At 39.0% G+C, this 26,090-nt stretch overlaps 1 protein-coding gene across 2 annotated transcripts; it reads left to right on the plus strand.

Annotated features, from left to right (window-relative positions):
* Nucleotides 1-20,479: 20,479 nt before the first annotated feature.
* Nucleotides 20,480-25,641, plus strand: RBIS (ribosomal biogenesis factor). Of its 2 annotated transcripts, XM_079901761.1 has the most exons (5): nucleotides 20,480-20,649; nucleotides 21,254-21,332; nucleotides 22,817-22,933; nucleotides 25,099-25,215; nucleotides 25,481-25,641. In XM_079901761.1, the coding sequence occupies exons 3-5, from the start codon at nucleotides 22,820-22,822 to the stop codon at nucleotides 25,550-25,552; spliced, it is 303 nt and encodes a 100-aa protein (XP_079757887.1). In that variant the 5' UTR covers nucleotides 20,480-20,649; nucleotides 21,254-21,332; nucleotides 22,817-22,819; the 3' UTR covers nucleotides 25,553-25,641. The 2 variants fall into 2 exon arrangements, with proteins under 2 accessions (XP_079757887.1, XP_079757888.1); XM_079901762.1 differs by lacking the exon at nucleotides 21,254-21,332.
* Nucleotides 25,642-26,090: the final 449 nt, after the last annotated feature.

The following is a 26,090-nucleotide window of genomic DNA, read 5'->3' on the forward strand; positions in this document are numbered from 1 at the left end:
ACATCATATGTCATCAGGGAAATGAAGATTAAAATGAGATACCACCTATTCAGAATTGGTGAAAATCCAGAACACTGACACCACCAAATGCTGGCAACAATCTAGAGCAATAAGAACTCTCATTTACTGTGGTGGGGATGCAAAATGGTAAGAAGACAGTTTGGCAATTTCTTACAAAACTAAGCATACTCTTACCGGACAATCCAGCTATCACACTATTTGGGATTTACCCAAATGAGTGGAAAACTTTGTCCACACAAAAACCTACACGTGGATTTTCTTTTTTTTTTTTTTTTTTTTGCGGTACACAAAAACACACCTCACCGTTGTGGCCTCTCACCATTTTGGCCTTTCCCGTTGCGGAGCACAGGCTCCAGACGTGCAGGCTCAGCGGCCACGGCTCACGGGCCCAGACGCTCCGCGGCATGTGGGATCTTCCCGGACAGGGCCACGAACCCGCGTCCCCTGCATCGGCAGGCAGACTCTCAACCACTGCACCACCAGGGAAGCTTCACATGGATGTTTATTGCATCTTGATTTATAATTGCCAAAACCTGGAAGCAACCAAGATGTCTCCTTCAGTAGGTAAATAGATAATTAAATTGTGGTACATCCAGACAACAGAATATTATTATTAAAAAGAAATGAGCTATCATCATGAAAAGACGTGGAGGTAACTTAACTGCATATTTCTAAGTGAAAGAAGCCGATCTGAAATGGCTACATACTGTATGATTCCAACTATATGACATTCTGAAAATGACAAAACTATGGAGACAGTAAAAAGATCAATGGTTGCTGAAGGGGTGCTGAGATGAACAGGCAGAGCACAGAGGATTTTTCAGGGCAGTGAAACTATTCTGTATGATACTATTATAATGAATACATGTTATTATAAATTTGTTCAAATCCATCGAATGTAAAACACCAAGAATGGACCCTAATGTAAACTGTGGACGTTGGGTGATTATGATGTGTCAATGTAGGTTCATCATTGGTAGCAAAGGTACCCTCTGGTGGGAGAATGTTGATAACGGTTGAGGCTATGCATGTGCGCTGGTAGGGGGTATTTGGAAACTCTCTGTACCTTCCTCTCAATTTTGCTGTGAACCTAAAACTGTCACCCAAAAGTAAATTATAAAAAAAAACAGACCCATAAAAAAACTAATGGGGTCATGTAAAACACATACACATACACACCTCCCACAGGAGCTAGCTTACAGGAAGTCCCACTGCCAGATTTGGGACAATTTGGCCACCAGAAAGAATAATGATGATAATACATTAATCCTCTCCCTCAAATATCTATGAGTCCATAGTGGTACAGAATGAGAGAGAGAGTGAGAGAGAGTGAACTTCTTTATGAGAGAATACAGATGAAATGATAGAATTTTAAACAACCATCTTTGCAAGGCCAGTATTTCAGGCAAGAATCAGTAATGGGCACTAAAACTTCTGGGTGAAAGGTTTGGTTATTGGTGAATAAAATATTCACACAGTCTAGGATTAAAAGACAAAAGATACATGACAACAAAACATAATGTGTGACCCTCAATTAGATTCTAGATTGGGGGAAAAGCTGTAATAGATGCTTTGGGGACAATTGGAGAAATATAAGCATGGACAGCATGTGGTATTATTGAAATGATGTTAATTTTCATAGGTGCGATGATGGTACTGAGAATACTTTAGGAGATGAATGTTAAAGCTATAAGGCCGAAGTACCTTGATGTCTGCAACTGATTCTCAAATGTCTCGGTCAATAACTGGTGACACTAGTTGAGGCATGTTTGGGTGCTCATGATGCCATTCTTAGAATTTTTCTGTGGGTTTTAGTTTTTTCAAAAGAATTTGGGGGGTCAAATCAATGAACCCTCAAATCAATGAACCTATTAACTTGCTAAGTAAACTTTTATAACTTTGTGTGGACTTTCTCCTTAACAAGGAGCCTCTGACTCTGGGATCACAGCCATCAACTGTAAACAAGTAAAGTGAGATTAACACTGGCCAGAGAACCCAGGATATGGTCATCAACTCCACTTTACTCTTGAACCAGTTAGATCCAGTACAAGCTTCCTTCGCAGAAAAACATGCTTAGGTCACCTCTCCTCAGTGAATCAGATACTGTATGTATGAGAGGCACTTGTAAATCACAACTCTAGCCACACAAATATTCAATTAAGTATAGTAGCATATTAAAGAAATATCAAGGTATGAATTAAAATTCTTTTGTTAGGGGAGATACACAGATTCTTCCTCAGAAATACAAATTCCCCCACCCCCACCCCGCCCAGGGATTCTTTATACAAATTCTACATGTGAACTGAAGTGGCTGTGTTCATCTGACTTTTACCCAGCAGGAAACTGACATGAGCAAGGTTCCTCATTCCTCAGTTACCTAGAGAGGCAAGCCTCACTGTCAGGAACATGGCCCCAGTCTGCAGAGTCCCAAGTCCGAGGTGCTCTCACTTTGTACCCATTTCCTTCATTCATCAAGTCCTGTGATTTGCACAGCTATGACTGATTAACCACAAGACTTGTCATTTGATTCATTTGATGTCTGGTGGAGAGTGTTAATTTTATGGAGCTGATACTATATGTGGTTTCAATTTCTTCAATTTCCCATTCCTAAGGTTATGCTGGGGTTAGAAATGCACAAGGCAAGCTCTCCAGATTACACTGAGGCCCAAAGGGGCTAAAGGTCTTGCTCAAGGGACAGAGATTTCACTCTAGGATGAGAATTCTTGTACCAGAATTGGAAAGGTGACTACAAGGAACCACCTCTTAAGTCACTTCTCAGATTATAACTTCCAGAAACTAGAGCAAAACATTTTGTCCCATATTGTCAGACAAGAGCACATTGCTAAAACCCTGCCTGCTATATTTTTGTTCTTTCGTTTAATCTCACACTGTTTTCTACAGTAACAGAAATGTATCCACACCCTATTTTATAGTACTTTGTGTCTTATTTGAACATATTATAAGAGCAGATAAAGTGTGAAAAAGGAGAGAGCTAAGATTACTTAAAAGAAAATGAAGGGCTTCCCTGGTGGCGCAGTGGTTGAGAGTCCGCCTGCCGATGCAGGGGACACGGGTTCGTGCCCCGGTCCAGGGGGATCCCACATGCCGCGGAGCGGCTGGGCCCGTGAGCCATGGCCGCTGAGCCTGCGCGTCCGGAGCCTGTGCTCCGCAAGGGGAGAGGCCACAACAGTGAGAGGGCTGCGTACTGGGGAAAAAAAAAAAGGAAAATGAAGCTGTATAAACATCAGAACAGTGTTGTGTTGAAAAGTCCAGATAATTCATGCCAAAATAATAATTCAAAATAATTAACTAAAAGAATTTAGTGCATTGTTCCTTGGTTTGGAATGAACAAGTCAATGTCACTCTATTCCTGCCAACTCTCTGAAATATAATGACAGAGAGAAATTAGGGTGCTGACAGACATTCTGTCATCAGCTTTTCTAAAGTTTATTTATCCTTTTCTGTCCTCTAGGAAAGGACAGTCTATTCTATCAAGAACGATTCCCATATCCCCATCTCAGCACCAAGGAAGGCTTGATACATCCTCACTCCAGTAAGTTCCCTACCTGGATCCCACCATTCTGCCACTGAAAACTTGATGCACTAGCCTTGGACACCTAGCACAACCTCCCACTCCCACCAAACACATACCATTATATCCTTTATTAACCTATGTTACCAACTCCACTCCTTCTTTGTCACTGCCATCAGCATACTAATGTGTTCTAGAATTTTCTCCCTTTAGGAAGAAAGTTTCTCGCAGAACATACATACAGCTCCCATTTGCTACCCACCTGTCCTCTCTGGTGTTCCTTGAGTTTTTCTCTCCTATACTCAACTATATTAGTAAGGTTTCTCCAGAGACACAGGACCACACACTGCGCACGCACTTGTGTGTGTGTGTGTGTGTGTGTGTGTGTGTGTGTTATAAAGATATTTATTATAAGGAACTGGCTCACACAATTATGGAAGCTGACAAGTCCCAAAATCTGCAGGATGAGCCAGCAAGCTGGGGACCCTGGAGTGTCAATGGTGCAGATCCAGCCTGAAGGCCAACAGGCTTGAGACCCAGGAAGAGCCAGTGTTTCAGTTCCAGTCCGAGGGCCATAAAAAGCTAATGTCACAGTTCATAGGAAGTCAGGCAGGAGGAATTCTGTCTTACTTGGGAAAGCGTCAGGCTTTTTGTTTTATTCGGGTCTTCAGTTGAAGGATGAGACCCACACACATTAAGAAGGACAATCTGCTTCACTCAGTCTACTGATTTCAATGCCAATTTTATTCAAAAACACCCTTGCAGAAACACCCAGGATAATGTTTGACCAAATATCCTGGCACCCTGTGGCCCAGTCGAGTTGAGACATGAAATTAACCATCACACAAACCTTTAAATTTGGGGGGTTGGGGCTTTCCACTAGGATCTCTCCTCTCTCTACACGCTCTTCCTAGGTACTTCTATCACTTTCTAGGATGTAATCTACATAGTTCAGCTATCTCTTCCAGCATTATCCAAGTTTTACATATTCAACTATTTACATTAAAAAAAACAAGTAGTGGGCTTCCCTGGTGGCGCAGTGGTTGAGAGTCCGCGCAGGGGACATGGGTTCGTGCCCCGGTCCAGGAAGATCCCATATGCCGCAGAGCGGCTGGGCCCATGAGCCATGGCCACTGAGCCTGCACGTCCGGAGCCTGTGCTCCGCAACGGGAGAGGCCACAACGATGAGAGGCCTGCGTACCGCAAAAAAAAAAAAAAAAAAAAAGTAGGAATTCCCTGGTGGCGCACTGGTTAAGAATCCGCCTGCCAATGCAGGGGACATGGGTTCGATCCCTGGTTCGGGAAGATCCCACATGCCGCAGAGCAACTAAGTCCATGTGCCACAACTACTGAGCCTGTGCTCTAGAGCCCCGGAGACACAACTACTTAAGCCCGCATGCCTAGAGCCCATGCTCCGCAAAGAAGAGAAGCCACCGCGATGAGAAGCCCACGCGCAGGAACGAAGACCCAACGCGGCCAAAATTTAATTAATTAATTTTTTTTAAGAAGTAAAAAGAAAAGTGAAATTTGTTTAAATGATGTCTCTTATTTAACCTGATACATCCAAAATATTGTTTCAACATGAATTAATAGAAAAAAATGAATGAGTGTGCCAATTATCAATTTATAATTAAATTGATTAACATTGAATTAAATATCATTATGAAATTCAGCATTAATTACTGCTCTGTGATAAAGGAGCTTCAAGAATTTATTTGCAGCAAGCACAATGTTAATTTTTTTTCAGTTGAGGGACATTGCAGGAGGGGAGACTGGTTTCCTGGTTCTGGCGTGCTACTTTTTTGTTTTTTTCTTGCTCCTCTTGGCTGCTGGCAGGAACACATGTGGGTGGACTTGCAGGGGCACCCTGGTCCAGTCTCACACCCAGAGGGTGCAATCCCTTGCCAAGCTCACAGCCTCAGCCCCAGCCCAGTGACCGTCTCACTGCACTTCCTGAAGCAGGCACCACATACCCCAGCTCTCATGCCACCCTGCTGGCAAGCAGATGCCTCAGCTCCCTGTGCACACCAGCCCACCAGCCTCAGGCAGCCTGCACCGTGACGGTGTCTGCCATGGTGCTCTTGATCCAGACCTGTGCATTCTAGGCTGTGCATCACCCCGCCAGAGAGTTGGTGCCCCGTGCTCGGAGTCCCTTTGCAATCTGCATGCCAGACTTATCCCACTGTACCCTAGAGGGGCGTTTTCTGCTTGCCTGGCAACCCTGGACCAGCTCCTATCTGGGCCACCCTTTAAACTCCTCTGCCACCTTGTGGGCTGCAACCACACTTCTCCAGAGATATGAATCCTAACCTTGGAAAGGAGGCCAACTACCAAGTTTGTCCTTCCTTCAGAACTCGCCCTTAGCCTAAGGGTATTCCTTAGCATTCTCCTTTACATCTTATTCCCTGTTAGAGTTGATAATTCCTTACAGTAAACTTTTCTTGTACAAGTTATTGTGTGATTTCTGTCTCTTGGTTGGCCTTAACTGACACAATATATCTTTTACGTTCTTTTTTTCTTACTAAGTGTTCTAAATCTGGTTTGTATTTTACTGTTACAGAATATCTCAATTCTGGCCAGCCCCTTACAAGTGACTGATGGCCGTATGTGGTCAATGGCTACTACACTGGGCAGCACAGTTCTAGATCTCCCGAACTGATTCAACTTCTGCAACTTCAGGTGTCCAGAATGGAATTATTTATTCCTCTCCCCATCCCAATCTCCTTCTCAAAAATTTTCCTATCTCATTAAATGGCACCACCACATACTTGGTTGCACAAGTCAGAAGCTTAATTCTCATACTTCCTGCTTGTCTCTTTCTCCCCTCACCTCCTAAACAATCAGTTAATATGACAAAACCAGAAAAGAAAGAAAACTATACTTTAAGCATTAAATCCAAATCCGAAAGATGTATAATTTTATAAAAGTTCTTATGCCATTCCTTCCTGATCAAAATTTCAGTTTCTTAAAAAGTATCAACATTCCATATTAATTAGGATGCAGTGAAATAGGCATGTTCATATTCTGTTGGTAGAAATGTAAAATATATGATATTTCTGGAAGCAAGTTGGTAACTTAAATCAAGTATTTTAAGTATTTGTAATCTTAGATCTTATTCCTAGTCATGCTTTCCAAGAAAATATTAGGAGATTGCTCAAAGGTTTATGTAGAGGGATGTTCATCACAGTGTATTTATAACAGAAGAAATCAAGAAACAACAGAAATGCTAATGATAAGAAGAGAGTTGAAATAACATCGAACATCAAAAAGATGTAACTTTAGGAAGATATTAAACATATTTTTAAATATACTTAGTATATATGTTTATATTTATAGATTATACACTTTTATCTAGAGAAAAATTCCAATATTTAATAAACAACAGAGTATATTTGCTTAGAAAAAAAGGTTGCCAAGAAATATATTTAAAAAAATCTAAGTGGCTGGAATTTATTCATTGTTCAAAAATATTTGTCAGGTTCCCTCTATGTGCCAGACACAATGAAGAGTAGCCCCTGCTCGCCACAACTAGAGAAAGCCTGTGCACAGCAACAAAGACCCAATGCAGCCAAAAATAAATAAATTTTTAGAAAAATAGATAAAAAAATAAAAATACAGTGGAGGCGATATTGTGTAACTTCTGAGTCTAGAGCATAAAAGACACTGCAGTTTCTCCCTTGATTTCTTGGATCATTCAGTCCAGGGGTAGCCAGCTTCCACAGCTGAGGATACTCAAATAGCCCTGTGAAGAGATTCTCCTGGAGAGGATTTGGGGTATCCTGACCATAGCCAGCACCAACCTGCAGCCACGTGAGTTGCTTTGCAAGAAAACCCTCCAGCCCCAGGCAAGTCTTCAGATGACTGCAGCCTCGGTCAACATTTAACTGAATCTCATGAAAGACCCTGAGCCAGAACCATCAAGCCAAGCCACTCACAAATTCCATACCCACTGAAATCATGAGAAAATAAATGATGAGTGTTATTTGGAACAAATAAATTTGGGGGTGATTTGTTATGCATTAGAGAACCAATATAGCAGCAAACAAAACCAGATAAAAATGCTCTGCTTTTATGGAGCCTACATTCTGGCAGGAGGAGACAGATAATAAGCAAAGTAAATACATATATGGGATGCTATATGGTGATAATGGGATAGCGGAGAAGGAGGGCAGGGATGTAGGAGGACTTGGAATTTTACAGAGGTAGTCGTGGAAGCCCCCCACTGGAAAAAAAAATGGCATTTCAGAGAAGACCTGAAAGAGGTAAGGGAAGAGCTTTGCAGCTATTTAGGGGGAGAGTGCTCCAGAAGAAGGGTCGAGAAGCAAGAGCATGCCTGGCATGATTACAGAAAAGTAAGAAAGCAGTGCAGGCGGTGGCAAGGGTTGTCAAATAGGGCTTTGCAGGCCGTTGTAAGTACTTTGGCTTTATTCTGAGTGATGTGGGAAACACTGGAGGTTTTGAGCTGAGGAATGACATGAGCTAATTAATATCTTAGCAGGATTCCTCCGGCTGCTGGGTTGAGTAGAGATTAAAGCAGGGGAACAAGTTAGGAAGCTATTACAGTAAATACAAATGAAAGAAAGATTGTGATGAGTTAAATCAAAATGCAGTAATTGCTGGTTGTTCACATCCTTCTTTATACTTTTCTGAATTTTCCAAATTTCTACAATGACTCTTCATGACTTTTCTAATCCAAAAGGAAAACAATGTTCATGAAATACCTTACAGTCCTCAGTATTTTCTGTTGCATTTATCATAATATAGATGCCCATGTAATTCTTAGTAGCATTTCAATACAACGGAGTTGCTGTAAAACATCACAAAAAAAGAGTCAAAAACTGTCTTTAGTCTGTATAGACTCTGAACATAGTATCAACTGAAAAACAACTCAAAATCATTTTTGAGCTTTAGACAACTTGAGTGTTTACATTCTCAGCTAAAATTGATAATTACAAAGCACAGCAGCCTTTCATTTTGCTTTAAACACTGCTGAAATTTGGAGTGTCAAATGGTAATTTAATAGCTCACTGCCTCCTTTGCAGTTACCAATTTTCTGAGTCTTAAACATGCACCTGCTAAATATTTCCCAATTCCTATAATTTTTAACCACTACTTGCATTTTAACCTAGCATCACAAAAAATGTGAAAGGACTTCATGTACTCTTTGAATATTTTTATTGCCGTTGTGATATGGATTTGACCTTTCTTCACCTTCAGATATTTCATGTGTAAGCTGTCCTTTATGACTGTAATTAGTTCAGGTTCAGGATTTCTAGGCATTTGGCCAGGAGATTACTCTGGATAAAATCTGCTTAATTAAATTAAAAACATATTTGCCAAGCATCTATCACTTCCAAGGAATAGTACTACAAGAAGATAAAAAGAAGTGTTCTTGTAGGTATTTTTTAGTCATGCTAAAGATGATAGAGCTTTAAAGTCATTTTTAGTGTATTGGCTACAACCTCTTCCTGATTTTTATACTTCAAGGAATTTTATTTCATTCAGCAAATGTTTAATGCCACACCTCTCATGCACTGGAAATATGGAATCCTGGATGGAACTACAAAGGTAAGTAATGGACCTGGCCCCTGAAAAGTGCATGGACTAGTTGAGAGACTAGTAATATGATATTTGAATTTAAATTATAGAAAATAAATAATAAAAATATAAAGCCTGTGATCTACCTCCTACAGTTTTATAATAACCTGAGGAAGTGAGTCATTTTTCCTACACTGCAAAGAGTTAATCATCTCTTTTCATTTACTGGTTCTTATTTTCCAGATATTTCCAGGAATTTGACCTAGACAGAAAGGTTGAAGGTCCTGTCTGCTCTGCTCTTCTCTACTTTATTATATAGAATATGTTATAGATGTTTACTATGAGTCTGAAAATAAATGCTTCTGTCACTGAAGAGTTAAAGGAAGAAAAGAATCTCCATTTCTATAATCAATCATGAAAATTTTCATAATAATTGGCTCCTCACAAGAAATGCAGATTTCACTGAAGGGTAGCTTTACTATTTATTTGGCCCACAAAGAAACCATAACAGAAAGGCAGAATGTATATCATTTTTACTGACTGTTCTTCACGAACTGGATACTCAAAGGAGACACAGCAGGGACACGAACATCCCAGGTTCTCTATCTCTTCATTACCCCTCATCATCATTTATTTCCTGGACCATTGCCTCCCTGCCTAAAACCATCCTTTCTTCCAAACTATTTTTATGCTGCCAACTGAATTGGTTCCATACACAAAGCCATAAAACTCGTGTGTGTGTGTGTGTGTGTGTGTGTGTGTGTGTGTGTGTGTGTGTGTGTTGGGTGACACAGAGGGAAAGGGACTCCTTCATTCCCCATAGAATAAAATCCCAAACTTTGTTATTTGCTTGTCTTCCTTTTTCTCTTCCTTCCTCCTTCCTTCCTTCATAATTCAGTTTAAAAGACATTAGGTCTTAATAAAGGAGGGAAGGTGGCAGCAGGGTAGGGAAGGTCACAGCCTGAGCAGGGTGAGGAAGCCATATCTTCAGATGGCAGCAGCCAGAGCAAATTTTGCAATCCCATTAGGAGTTAGGAGGGAAACTGCATAGGGTGGAGTTGGGGGGATTGGCAACAGTGATGGAAGATTTGTTACAAGCAGGAAGATGAATCAAATGAGTATATATATTTATAATAACAGGAGTCAGGTTTCTCATTGATGGAGAAAGAAATTACAAATATGGAAAGGTAGAAAACTAAAATAAATCCTATGGTATTCAACTGGAACTGGAATAATTGGAATTGGAAATATTGGCATGAACTCATGGTTTGCACATACAGAAATACATACAGTTGGTGAGGTGTGTGAATGTATATAGGTAGGTAGCTAGACAGACAAATGGTATAAACATACATGCATATATTGCCTAGCTCTGCCCACTGAGAAGACGTGGAAGCATCAACATCCAAGATTTTGGTTTCCAAATATTAATCTCCTCTGAAAGGAACCAGGGCTCCATGGAGATTTGACTGATTCTAGGACTAGAAAAGTGTAGGTCCTAGATGAACCTAGAATGCTTTGTTGTGCAAGAAAGTATGGAGGTAGTCAAGGAATGGTGGGGACAAGTAAAAAGGATATACATGAAGGAGCACTCACTGGTCAAATATGGGGCAATGTGAACATCAAAATAAACTATGAAGATAATATCCATTGAATAATATCCACTGAATAAAATAGCATCTCATGAGCCCATACTTAAATAAATAAAGGAGAAAGTTTTTACTTACAATGGAATGTCAACTGATGACTGTAGAAGGAATGATGGAAATAAAAAAATTATAATTTCACAGTCATCATAGTAATAATTAATTCATCCAAGAAACATCAATGTGTACCAAAACCAGCATATAAAATGTTGATTTTGGCTTCAAGGAAAGGGATACTTACATAATGGGAATGGGATACTTACATAATTCCAAATACCTCCTCACAAAATACTTATTGATTAAAATGAGGAAAAGAGTAACTTTATAGTGAAGAAAGCTGGTGGATATCATCTTAAGTGATCAGAAGTTACATCCTCTATAATGGGACAAGTCAAAATCATGTACCACCTTATAGGATGCAATGAGAAGATCACAGTATCACTTCTGTGCTATTTCTCCCCCACCAAAAAAAAAAGTATGCATTCTGAATTTTATGATAAAGAAACAACAAAAAAAAAAACCAATTAAGAACATTCTACCTGGGGGAATTCTCTGGCAGTCCAGTGGTTAGGACTCCACACTCTCACTGCAGAGGGCCTGGCTTTGATCCCTGGTTGGGGAACTGGGATCCCATGAGCCACACAGTGCAGCGAAAATAAAAAAAATTCTGTCTAATAACTGGACTATTATTGTCAAAAGTGTCAAGCCAAGAGAACCAAGGCAAGATTGAGGTGCTGTTCCAGATAAGAGTTGACTAAAGAAACATGGTAACTACCTGGCAAGGCTATCATTCAGATTTGATGGGGAGAGAAAGAGTTTTACTCACAAGCAAAAGCTAAAAGAGTTCAGCACCACTGAAATAGCTTTACAAGAAAAGTTAAAGGGACTTCTCTGAGCAGAAAAGAAAAAGCCACAACTAGAAATATGAAAATTATGAGAGGAAAAATCTAATTGATAAAGGCAAATATAAAGTAAAGGTAGTAGATCAACCACTTATAAAGATAGTAGTACTTAAGTACTTAAGGGATACACAATATCCCCAATAAGTACTTAAGGGATACACAAAACGAAAGATGTAAAATATTATATCAAAAATGTTAAATGTGGTGGTGGCGGGAATAAAAATGCAGGGTTGTTAAAATGAGTTGGAACTTAACAGATCATCAACTTAAAAATAATCATGTATATACATATGATGATACATATGTATAAATATGTTATATATATAGCCACATATAAACCTCATGATAACCAGAAACCAAAACTCTATGATAGATACACACACACACAAAAGAGAAAGGAACCCAAACAACACTAAAGACAGTCAACAAATCACAAGGAAAGAGAAAATAAAAGAAGGAACAAAAAAAAACTATAAAAACAACCAGTAAACAATTAACAAAATGGCAACAAGTACATGCCTAACAATAATTACTATAAATGGAAATGGACTAAATTCTCCAATCAAATGACACAGAGTGGCTGAATGGATACAAAAGTAAGACCAATATATACGCTGTCTACAAGAGACTCACTTCAGATCTAAAGACACACACAGACTGGAAGTGAGGAGACAGAAAAAATATATTCCATGCAAATGGAAACAAAAAGAAAGCTGGGGTAGCAATACTTGTAACAGATAAAACAAACCTTAAAACAAAGACTGCAGCAAGAGACAAAGAAGGACATCATATAATGATAAAGGGATCAATCCCAACAAGAAGATTTAACAATTGTAAATACATAAGCACCCAACATAGGAGCACCTAAATACATAAAGCAAATATCAACAAAGATAAAGGGAAAAACTAACGATAGGAAAGAGAAATTAATAAAAAAATCCATGTACCATTGTATCAAAAAGAATTCCTATAGTTCATTGTTAGTGTATAGAAATGCAATAGATTTCTGCATATTAATTTTGAATCCTGCAACTTTACTGAATTCATTGATGAGTTCTAATAGTGCAGTGGCATTTTTAGGATTTTCTATATATAATATGTCATCTGAGAACAGTGACAGTTTTACTTCCTCTTTTTTCCAATCTGGATGCATTTTATTTCCTTTTCTTATCTGATTGTTGTGGCTAGGACTTCCAATATTATGTTGAATAAATGTGGAGAGAGTGGGCATCCTTGTCTTTCTCCTGATCTCAGAGGAAATGCTTTCAGCTTTTCACCATTGAGTATGATGTTAGCTTTAGGCTTGTCACATATGGCCTTTATTATGTTGAGGTAGGGTCTCTCTATACCCACTTTGTTGAGAGTTTTTATCATAAATGAATGTCGAATTTTGTCAAAAGCTTTTTCTTTATCTACTAAAATGATATTTCTATTTTTCAATTTGTTAATGTGGTGTATCACATTGATTTGTGAATATTGACCCATCCTGCATCTTTGGGATAAGTCTCACTTGATCATGGTATATGATCCTTTTATTATATTGTTGAATTCAGTTTGCTAATATTTTGTTGAGGACGTTTGCATCTTTGTTCATCAGTGATAGTGACCTATAATTTTTTTTTGTAGTGTCTTTGTCTGGTTTTGGTATCAGGGTGATGCTGGCCTCATAGAATGAGTTCAGAAACACTCTTTCCTCTGCAATTTTTGGAAATAGTTTAAGGATAGGCATTAACTCTTGTTTAAATGTTTGGTAGTATTCACCTGTGAAGCCATCTGTTCCTGAACTTTTGTTTGTATGGGAGGTTTCTTTTTTTAAAATTACTGATTCAATTTCATTATTGGTAATTTATCTGTTAATAATTTCTATTTCTTCCTGATTCAGTCTTAGGATATTGTACTCTTCTAGGAATTTATTTCTTCTAGGTTGTTCATTTTATTGGCATTTAATCGTTCATAGTAATTCTTTATGATCCTTTTAATTTCTGTGGTGTTGATTGTAACTTCTCCTTTTTCATTTCTGATTTGATTTATTTGGGACCTCTCTTTTTTTCTTTATCAGGCTAGTTTATCAATTCTGATTACCTTTTTAAAGAACAAACTCTTAGTTTTATGGATTTTTTATGTTGTTTTTTCAGTCTCTATTTCATTATTTTTACTCTTATTGTTTTCTTCTACTAACTTTGAGTTTGTTTGTTTGTTTCCTGAGGTAGGCTTGTTTTGCTATACACTTCCCTCTTAAAACTGCTTTTGCTGCATCCCATAGATATTGGATGATATGTGTTTTTGTTTTCATTTGTCTCCAGGTATTTTTTGATTTCCTCTTGATTGCTTCAGTGACCCACTGGTTGTTTAGTAGCATATTGTTTAGCCTCCATGTGTTTTTGGTTTTTGTATTTTTTTTCTTGTGGTTGATTTCTAGTCTCATAGTGTTGTAGCCAGAAAAGATGCTTGATATTCTTAAATTTATTTGTGGCCTAGCATGTGGTCTATCCTGGAGAATATTCCATGTGCACCTGAAAAAAAATGTGTATTCTGCTGCTTTGGGATGGAATATTCTATAGTCTATTAAGTCCATCTGGTCTAATGTATCATTTAGGGTCAGTGTTCCCTTATTGATTTTCTTATTGATATAAGTGGCGTGTTAAAATCCCCTACTGCTATTTTGTTACTGTTAGTTTCTTCCTTTTGGAGAGAATGTAGAGAAAGGGAAAACTTTTTGCATGGTTTCTGGGTATGTAAATTGGCGCAGCTACAATAAAAAACAATACAGAGCTTCCTCAAAAAATTTAAAATAGAACTACCATATAACCCAGACATAGCAATTCTGGGTATTTTTCCAAAGAAAACAAAAACAGTAATTCAAAAAGATATATGTACCCCAATGTTCATAGCAGCACTATTTACAATAGCCAAGATATAGAAGTAACCTAAGTATCCATCAATAGATGAATGGATAAAGAAGATGTGGCGCATATTTTTTCATAAAAAAAGAATGAAATTTTGCCATTTGTGACAACATGGACAGATCTAGAGGGTATTATAGTACGTGTAATAAGTCAGACAGAGAAAGACAGACATCATATGATTTCACTTATTTGTAGAATGTAAAAAATAAAACAAATGAACAAACATAACAAAACAGAAACAGAGTTGTAGAGAAAAAACAAGTGGTTGCCAGAGGGGACTGGGAGGGGATGAGTAAAATAGGTGAGGGAGAATTAAGACATACAAATAAATGAGCCATGAGCATGATATGTACAGCATGAAGAATATAGTCAATAATAATGTAGTATCTTTGTATGGTGACAGATGGTAATTAAGACTTATTGTGGTGATCGTTTCTGTAATGTATAGAAATATCAAATCACTAAGTTGTGCACCAAGGAATTAATAGTGTTGTAGGTCAACTATACTTCAGTAAACAAACTTATAGAAAAAGAGACCAGATGTGTGGTTACCAGACGTAAGGTGGGGGAAGGGGGAATTGTATGAATGTGATGAAAAGGTACGCACTTCCAGTTATAAAATAAACAAGTACTAGGGATGTCATGTACAACTCGATTAATATAATTAACACTGCTGTACATTATATATTAGCATTGTTTTTTCGTTTTATGTTTTGTTTTGTTTTGTTTTTTTGCGGTACGCGGACCTCTCACTGTTGTGGCCTCTCCCGTTGCAGAGCACAGGCTCCGGACGCGCAGGCTCAGCGGCCATGGCTCACAGGTCCAGCCGCTCTGCGGCATGTGGGATCTTCCCGGACCGGGGCACGAACCCGTGTCCCCTGCATCGGCAGGTGGACTCTCAACCACTGTGCCACCAGGGAAGCCCCTATGAGCATTGTTAAGGGAGTAAACCTGAGTTCTCATCACGGAAAAAAACTTTCTTTTTCATTTTCTTTTATTTTGTATACATTGAATACATGAGATGATGGATGTTCATTAAACTTATTGTGGTATCATTTCATAATGTATGTAACATCACTTTGCTGTACCTCAAACTTATACAGCACTATAATGTCATATATCTGGATAAACTGGAAGAAAAAAAGGTATGATAACTAAATGTAACACTTTATCCTGAATAGGATCCTTTTACTATAAAAGACATTACAGGGATAATTGACAGTTTGAATGGTGACTGTGAAGTAGAAGGAATCAGTGTTCATGTCCTGATTTTTGATGGCTGTATTGTTATGTGGGAGAATATCCTTATTTGTAGGAAATACACACTAACATATGTGGGGTAAAGGGACCTCTTGTCAGTAACTTACTCTCAAATGGTTCAGAAAAAAACAACTTGTATTATTTTTGTGATTTTTCTGTAAGTTTGAAACTCTTCTAAAGTAAAAAAAATAAACCTTTCCTGGTTGTCAAGGTCCTTCATTAGCTCATCTTACCAGCCTCATCTTCAACAGCATCTCCACACCCCCACTCCTCCACCCACATTGGACCTCTCCCACTCCTACAAGCATAGCATGTCCATTTCTGGGTCTCTGGCTTGCTCGTGTCATGCTCTATTCCTATAAGGCTTTATAGCTCCACTTTTGCCTGTTAAAATTCTTGAGTGTAAGAAATATCATAACACACATTCTTGAATGTATGCATAACAGAAATACCATAAAACTTAAAGTTTTAAATCAAATTAAATCTGGCTCCAAATTTTCACTCTTTAATTTGGCATAAAAATTTCATCTCAGTCTCAAGTATATGGGAAGCGGGTAGCTTACCCTGCACACAGAAAAGAAAACTTTCTCTAGTTTTCAGTTCATCACAATGGCTGCTGTAATGCTTAATATCAAAATCCACATTTCACTTGAAGGCGGAAAGCTCCATCCATTCTGTGACATTTGCTGGTGTAGGGATCTTATGCTACTACTCCCCAGGCCATGGTGGCATGTGCCACAGGGTCTTAAGTCTCAATCACTTGCAGAAAAACCCTCACCACCTTCTCCCCAACCATTTCCTCGGTCTCCAGAAGCTCATCTTTTCCCCAAGCATTAGGTTATTTCCTTTTTCCATTCCCTAAGGAAGACTCAAGTGGGAATGCCTTTATACGTGGAAACTTCCATTTTCAGCCTAGAAACATAAAACTCATCGATAACCATTAGAGGCAAGGAAACTCAAACTCATTTTGTAAACGTTTAGCTACCTTAGAATACTGGGAGGAAAAGTGGTTTCATCCTTTTAAGCCTCCTATTGCTTTGAGTATAAAACACGAATACTTTGACCAATTATACCACCATGCGGCTCATCTGCTAAGATGAGCTGGTAAAGTTTTTTAAAGTATTAAGTTGGTAAAGGGCCAGGTAGTAAATATTTTAGGTTTTGTAGGTTATGTGGTCTCTGTCTCAACTACTCAACTCTGCTGTTGTAGCGTGAAAGCAGCCATAAATAGTATGTAAATGAGTGTGGCTGTGTTCCAATGAAACTGTGCTTACTGACACTGAAATGTGAATTTAATAAAATGTTCATGTGTTGTAACATATTGTCCCTATTTTGATGTTTTTCCTCCATTTTAAAATGTAAAACCATTCGTAGCTCACGGGCTGTACAAAAATAAGCAGCGGGCTGAATCTGGCCTGTAGGCTGTAGTTTGCCGATTTCTTCTCTAAGACAATCAGATGAGAAGTTTTAACATGAATGTTTCCAGAATTCTGAATTATTTCCTTCCATAAATAGCTCATTTTTGTGCATTTATCATAGTCCTTACCACTTTCTGTCAAAAATGATCATTTCATATGCATACGTCTATCTCAAATGACTGTCCTCTTTACAAGAAAGTACTTCCTTTGAGGCCTCACAGAGCCTAGGTGTTCAAACTATTTCAGTTGAATGAAACTGAGTAGTGGGGCAAATAAGGTTGATGAATGAAACAAGTCTATCATGGAGCATCATCTACACAATGCTGGCTTTGTTCTGGGAGAGGGCTATGAGTTTTGTTGCAGATGATTTGTAATCATTTTTGTGGGCTCTCATTTTCTTCTCCCTAATTATATTTGTTAACTTGTTGAATTGCTTCCAAGACCGTTCTTTGAGGACTGAAGCTGTATAAAGGACTCCGCATTGCTGAGTCTCAACAGGAAAGCTAAGGGTTCCAAAAAAATGTTTCTTTATTTATGATTTTATTCATCTTTAAGGTTTTTAGAAAAACTGGAAGTATGAGATTGGGATGAATTTTTAAAGATTAGAAATCTTGAAGCTATTTGGTTCATAGAGAATTAGAAAAACGTCTTTTAGAAAATTACGTGCTTCTTTTGTCTTAGTAATACCTTATGCTTTCCTGTTTTGTATTTCACTAACTCTGTACAAAATCCTGTGAAGTAGGCTGAACAGGAGTAGAGTTAAGACTCTTCAAGGTACAAGTGGTTAAAAAAAATAACCCAACAGGGGGCTTCCCTGGTGGCACAGTGGTTGAGAGTCCGCCTGCTGATGCAGGGGACGCGGGTTCGTGCCCCGGTCCGGGAAGATCCCACATGCCACAGAGTGGCTAGGCCCATGAGCCGTGGCCGCTGAGCCTGTACGTCCGGAGCCTGTGCTCCGCAATGGGAGAGGCCACAACAGTGAGAGGCCCGTGTACCGCAAAATAAATAAATAACCCAACAGGGACTTCCCTGGCAGTCCAGTGGTTAGGACTTCGCCTTCCAATGCAGGGGGTGTAGGTTTGATCCCTGGTTGGGGAATTAAGATCCTACAGGCCTCGCAGCCAAAAAACCAAAACATAAAACAGAAGCAATATTGTAATAAATTCAATAAAGACTTTAAAAATGGTCCACACCAAAAAAAAAAAAAAAACAAAAAAAGTAAATAACCCAATAAAAAAAAAAAGCAATGTTTTCATTCAGATAACTGAGAAGACAGGGATGGATCTTTCTTCCATCTATAGCTGAATCCAAGGACTCCAATGATATCACCAAGGTCCTGTGTTCTGTTGTTCAGCTCTGTGTTCTTTTGCATTGCTCTTGTTCTCTCCCACTGCAGTCAGGCTTCCCTCAAGTTGCTGGAGGAGACGGCAACTAGCAGCCTCAATTTCACATCATCCAAGCACAAGGATACTAAAAGCAAGAAGTGTCTCCACTAGCTCTGGCTGGAAAATCTTTAGACGAGGACTGTAATTATTCATTCAACCAGGATCACTTAATGGGAGAAGAGCGGTTCCCCAGAGAGGAATGCTGAGCAGATAATGAATGTTCTCTGAAGTGTGTATTTACTGAGCGGCCATCTACATATGGGAAAGGGAGGCACAGAGAAATGAAGTAACTTTTCCACAGTCACACTGTTGGTAGGTAACAGAAGTAAACAGAAATCATGCCTTCTCACTCCTACCTCATACAGTGACTCTGCCCTTGCCTGTATAACCATGTTATTTCCATGGTGTAAGTATCTCTATCTCACCATTTCCAAATGAAAGCTAGGCCCGTAAGTTTTCATAAAGACTATAATGTCATTCCATTGCATCTATTTCTTTGTCTTCTGCATATACATCAATAACTTCACATTCAAGGAACCATAATTATATTCACCTTTTAGCTTCAGTATTCCTGGATAACTGGCCTTGTGAAAGAATCTAATGGTTTTCTGTCGCTTTGATGTTACTTTGGTCTTGCTGCCACACATTATGGGCATTTTATAATGCATTTTAAGGTGTTTTTAAAAGTCACTCTTTAGAAAAAATACAGAATTTTAATAAAATTACATTGACAAGTAATTATTCCTCATTCCTTAACGTATTCTCTAATTTTTTGTGATGGACATAAACAATAAAGTGATTTACTGTAAAAGTGGTTCATCTTTCTATAAGCAGGCAAGTGGCTGATTTGGCGGGAAGAGGACCTGACCGACGGCCAGCCCTCGTGGATTCTAGTTTGGCTGTGTCAATTACTAGTTGTGTGGATACCGAAAATGGCTTAGACTCTGAGCCTCAGCATTCTCACTTGCAAAAGGGGAATGGTACTTTGGCCTTATTTTGATACTTAGAGCAGAACTCATGTACCGTTACAAAAATGATACAAAAATGTCAGTACTTCTACATTTGTTTAAAAGCTGGTTTTCCCTAAGACTGTAACAAAATAAGGAGAGAACATGTGAAAACTGTTACCTCAGTGGAAAGATCGTCTTGGAAGAAGTGATTCGATTTTCTAGAAAACTCAACCCAGAACACCTTAACTGGGAAATATACACACACAGACATAAAACTGGAAGGCACAAATGTTTCTTCTAAGATTTTCTAAAGTTCCCTGATTCTTGTTTTACAACTTATTGATATTTTCTTGTGCCTCTGCCGTGCTGTCAGAAATTCTCATTTTGAAGCAAGGAAACTTCAATGAGAAAAGCATTTCAACTTTTGGCTCACTACAAATTTTCCCTTGGGAGATTATAGTTCTAGATCTGCTCCAGACATTAGGTTCTTTGTTGCTCCAACCAAACCCGGGACACCACCCAGAAGTGCGCAGCGCCACCTCCTGGAAGCGCGGACAGAGCCAGCCAGCAGTAAGCGGCTGAGAGCCGACCACCTGTGTTACGGTCTGTGTGGCTCTGGTGACTCAGACACTTCGGGTGGTTTCTGTACACATACCCCTGCGAGGAACTCCAGACTTAGCCGCGTCTTCGACGCCTCAGCTGAGTAGAGGTTCTTAACCCAGCGAACGGCAAGGCATGTTAACAGTGAGGACCCTGTGTTTAAGGAAGGGTGCTCCACAGCTGAGACGGTTCTGTGGGCAGGGCTACGTTAGGTGGGTGGGAAACCAGCCCGTGAGCGGAACGACGCTCGGTGGGCGGAAGGACGCTCGCTGGGCGGAACGACGCTCGATGGGCGGGGCTTATCTCCGTCTGCAGACCAAGCTCACGGGGCAGGACTCCGCCCTGTGGGCGGAGCTTATCTCGGTGGGCGGAAACTACGACCTGAGAGAGGACCCTTGACTGGCTGCCTCATTCCGGAACTTCCTGGATCCTGCGGGGGCAGATGGCGTTACCTGGAGCATAAACCCCTGCACGAGGGTATCGGAGGACTGGTGAGAGATTAATTAAAAAATTTTCCGGCGCGCTGGCGTGGAGTTTCCGAGGGTTGAGACAGGATTGGCTGTCCGCGGGCTGCTGCCGTCTGGAGGCTCCGTTCCGTCGTCGCTTGCTGCCTTAGGCAGCCCTACTCGGCCGCAGGCCTGCTGGCTCAGGCCTGAAACCCCCATGCCTGCTGGGCCTTCATCCCACGGCAGGGTACCAGCTTTGGGTTGTTCTGTTGTCACCAGTTTCCACGTGGTTGTTAGAGAAAATCCCTATCCCACTACCCCCCCCAGCTAGGCTCTCACCTTCTCCACGAACCTTCCTCAAGTCCCCAACTCTACTGGATATTTTCCTTTTGTGACTCCACTCGTATGCTGTCAGTTACAGCACCTATCTTTATGTTTCTTGTGTTTGTATATGTTTTATATGTATGTATATAGGTTCTGTACCACACTCGGTACATAGTAATTGATTAATGAATACTAGACGAATGGTTGGATTTTGGTTACTTATTGGAAGGATTTTAGATTATTTAATTTGGGGGTGGTTTATGTGTATTTTCTGCTTCTATAATAATCATGTATTTTCTACTGTGTTTATTTATTTATTTTTTAGAAGGAGTTCTATTGGGGTTCGGAAGCATTGCTGTCTCTGTTGTTCCTGAGGCTAGACATTGAAGGAGGAGAGATACAATGTGAGCAAAGGGAAGAAGGGAAGAATGTGCAAGGTGTCTTCAGAGAGTAATTAGTAGACTAGAGTCGGTATAGAGAAATAGCAGGAGATACCTTTGACAGATTTATGCTAGAGTCAGGTTTCCAGCGATATGTCAGGACAAAGAATATTGCTCCTTGTGGGTTGGAGGAGCCACTGAAGGATTTTAACATTGGGACGGTTCATTTCGTACCACTACGCAGGATAGACTTGAATGCATGTGGCTTAAGCCAGGGGTTGACAGTCTTTCCGTAAAGGGCCAAATAGTAAATATTTTAGGCTTTGCGAGCCACAGTTGTCGCAGGAAAGCAGCCACAGACAAAACATACATAATCGAATGGACGTAGCTGCGTTCTAATAAAACGTCATTTACAAAGACAGGTGCCTAACCTGATTTGGTCCATGGGTATAGTTTGTCCCAACCCAGAGTCTAACCAAATAGTCCTAGGGACTAAAGCAGTAACCCAGTCCTGAACTAGGCAGTACTAAATCATGCTTTTGTACTGCATTTTTATTTATATTTGAGACCACATCACATAATGAGAGCTCAGGATCTAGTCTGCTTGGCTTTGAATCTTGGCATTCTCTGACTACTAATAGTGCAGCAATGGGCAGATTAGCTTCTCTTTGCATCAGATTTTTTTTTTTTAATCTGTAAAATGAGGATAAAATAGTACCTCCTACAAAGTGTTGTTGTAAGGAGTAAATTAGTTAAAATACATAAAATGTTAGCATAGTGCTGTACATGTAGTAAAAGCTTAATAAATCTTAACTATTAATATTTTTTAAATTGTTCCTCATGTGCATTGTTAAAGACAGGTTTGAGAGATGTTTCTCAAGTAGAATGTATAGGCTTAGTGTGTTTAGCTATAAAACAAAGATAATACCTACAGTTTTTAGGCAAGAGCCATTCACATAGAGGTGATGTGGAAGTCATGAAAGTAATTTAACGTGGGGGTTAGGAGGTGTAAGATTAAGTACTGGTTTTGAGGAGGTGCACACAGGAGTGAAAATGGGGCAAGTAAAAAGGAATGAAAGAAGGAGAAGGGAGTCAGTCCTAGAGTATGAAAGGAACTGGAATGGAATAGCAGTATGTAAACTAGCAGAAGGATGGATGGTGATGGTTAGAATTGTCAGATGCTGCAGAGAGCTGAAAAAAAAAAAAACAATTGTTGTGTTGAGAATATTAATTAATCTAACTGGCAGAAACTAATGTGGAGCCTCTTATGGGTCAGGTGCTGGAGATGCAGAAAAGAATTAGCTACACACTCTGCACTGAAACAGAAAAATCTAGTAGGACCAAAAGGACATGGAGATAATTTTTATACAAGCAGCAATTTTAAAAATAATCAGGAGGAAGGTGGAACTTCTTAGATTTAATTGGTACCTTTACTTCCAAAAACTGAAATTGATTTACAGTTCATGAACATGGGCAACTTAATTGAGCTCCTTTTCTTTCTTTCCTAGACAATGGCCAAGAACAAACTAAGAGGACAGAAGTCCAGGAATGTATTCCACATAGCCAGCCAAAAAGGCTTTAAGGTTAAAAATAAAGCAAAACCAGTTACCACTAATCTGAAGAAGGTTAGTATCACTTATGCACTCTGACTTTATTGTTTACAAGCAAAGCATAATTGTAAAGCTACTGAAAAACTGAATGCTAATATTTAAAATAGGTTCTTAGCCTTTCCTACAAAAGCATGATGATTTTAAACATTTGTTTTAAAAAAGAAAAAAAGATGAAGAAAAATAACCTCCCTTTCTTGAATTCAAATGTGCAAAAAGAAGAAAGCATTTTAACTGCAAATGTATGAGTCTCCAAGTAACAGTTTTAATAGTTTTCTCAGAGCATAGAAATCATAAAAAAACATGGTATGGAAAAGTTATCTCTTCAAGAAGCTTTCAACAGAGTCAAGACATGGAATGTCAGTCAACACCCATTCTTTTTCTCCTCAGTAATTCTTATTTCTCTGAAGATATCTAGAACTCAGATAAAAACCTAAAAATAGAAGATAAAATATTTTGTTTCTTAAAATACAAAATTTGAAAAGAAAGGAGTTACTTTATCTTTATTTCAAAATATTTGGGGAATGGGAAATTTCTTCAAGATTAAGTAGACTCCTTAAGAAGATTATTCAAGAAAATGTTTTCAAGCTTAAGTAGTAGGTGGAGTCACCTCTAGAGGACTTAGTAATTATCATAATGGTCCATAGAAATGTAACATTTTATCTTTCAGTCTTCATGAACTAGCTGAGTTAAAATTTTTGGTGGAGCAATTTCATGACTTTGGAAATGCTAAAAAGGAAATAAAGCTGGGTGATATGACTGGGGTTTGGGGGTGAGTTTTAGATAGAACTGTCTTCAGGGTTGACATTGAAGCCAAGACCTGCCTGATAGGAGCCAGTGATGCAAACTGCCGGGAAGTGTTGATGCAGCATGTTCTAGGCAGAAAGAATAGTGAGTGCAAAGACCCCCAGCTGGGTGAAGGCTTGGTATATTTGAGGAAAATTATTTTGTTTGGATAGGAAGTCCTAGAAGCTTTATGGATGCTAATGGAAAAGATCTGTGGGTAGGCAGCCTGGTTGGAGAAAGTATCGAACACTTTTCTGAGAAAGCAGCCTTAGGGGGAGGTCGTACAATCACCAGGTACTATATAAGTGGTAAATTGAAGTTGGTGGCCATGAACTTAAAGTGAAGCCAGTCAGCCAGCTATGATTTTTTAGAGCTTCAGTTTTGGGCTCCAAAAGGCTGATACTTGAGTTTAACTAGGTTGCCAGGCAAGTCTGATTGAGGGAGAGAAGAGAAGTAGAGTTAGGGTGTGAAGGAGTGACTGATTAGTGGTCATGGAATCTGTGCAGGCTAAAGGAAAAAGTGGGGATATGAAAATGTGAACAATAGTGAACTTGGTGGGAAAAGATTTCAGTGAGATTTAAGAATTATTAATAAAATAAGTGAATAGAAGGATAGGAGGTGGTGCAGTAACAGGTAATGATGCAGCCTAAGGTAATGCATGGGAGTGATGGCAAGGTAGGTCGTGGAAAAGACCCCTGGAGATGAGGACCTGAAGAGATTAAGAGGCCACAGGATAGGTTTTTGTTGTAGCCACTAAAAAGCGACGCCAGGCGTGAGAGGGGTCAGTGAGCCATGGTTTGAGATCTTTCACGAAGGAGCAAGTAATCATGGTGTTGATAGGTGACAGTAATGAGGAGAGGGGTGTCAGAATGTCCTGATGCATAAGATGCAAAAAAGCCAAAAGTTTTGAAGGAGAAATGGTTGGGGAGCAGCTGTGAAGAACAAGAATACCACCCTCACCTTTCAGATTCAAGTGAGGACGGCTACAGGGGCCACTGTCCTCAGGAGACTGCCAGGCACTTCTATCAAGGAAGGATTCAGAGACGTACTGTTAGAAGGACACTGGAAGCATGCTATCCAGGTTCCTCATTTTACAGATGAGAGACGATAGCACCGTAGCTTAGAAAGATAGTGGTCACATATTTTGGCCTGCTTATTCCAGGAAAGTCAAAGTATGAGGTATATTCACATAATTCTTATTTTTTAAAAAACAGAACCTTTTGTCTAAAATGTCCCAATAAGACTAAGAATTTTAGTGTAAATTGTCTCCATAAATTGGTAGGATTGATAAGAGTTTATAGGTTTGGGGGGTAACAAGATTAAATTAAGGTTGCCTATATTTTTATCCTTAATGGTTGTGAGATCATGGATTAATGCTCTTTTTCTTTTTTTAAAAGATAAACATCATGAATGATGAAAAAGTTAACAGCGTGAATAAAGCTTTTGTAGATATGCAAAAGGTACTTGTACAGTTCGTAAAAGGCCTTTCCCTTGAACCTCTGCAGAAACAGCTGGTGAGTGGAAATCACTTCCTTTTGTTCTGGCTAATAAACTACAAATTTTCAAAGCCTGTATTGATTGTAATTTTTAGTATTTGGCTCTGTAGTATGTATAGCTTATTCAGACTTTAAAACATTGAGTCTAAAATATGGGAATTTATTGTTCTATTTCCAAAAGTACAACTAGAAGAAATTATATTGAATAATAGATATGTCAGTAGATTATGTCATTTTTGTTTGCTATTGTTATCTAAATTTTTAAATGTAATTTTCTCTCCAGATTCCTCAGCAGTGTCATGAAAACGAACCAGTTAATGTTGATGAAGCTACAAGATTAATGGCTCAGTTGTAATACACTGGTGATGCATCAAATTCTCCAAAAAGACCAATAAATTAAATGTTTTATACAATTTTATTTTTAAAAATCTTGTTAATGTACAGGCATTGGCACATTTTAAAAACAAACTACATAAACAGATCTTTCCTATAACCTAGGAAAGTGGAATGTCAGAAGTCAACAAAATGTGATAAACTTAAAGTGCTAAAACAGAAGGCACTTCACAAAATCTGTTCACTGAAACAGTTAATATATCCTAGTTTACACCCTTCACTTTATAAGTGGCAGTGAATGTCTGGATCAGAGGATACACAGAAATACGGACAGTCTCGTGGCAGTAAAAATGTAAGACAAACAAATGATGAGCCCTTGGCCAACTTTTTTGTTTTTGATGACCTTAAGTCTACTTTAACTTTCCTCTCATATAAGGAAAAAAACAGAAGGTTCAGAATGGGAGGAAAAGTTGAAATTCCAGAATGTAATTACTTGAGGGTAGGGAGTTGGTAGATATGAAATCACTTTTTCCCCTGAAGCAATCAGAATCCTTTGTTCT

The sequence above is a fragment of the Stenella coeruleoalba genome, assembly GCF_951394435.1.
Source record: "Stenella coeruleoalba genome assembly, chromosome: 17".
In the NCBI taxonomy this organism is placed as follows: Eukaryota; Metazoa; Chordata; class Mammalia; order Artiodactyla; family Delphinidae; genus Stenella; species Stenella coeruleoalba.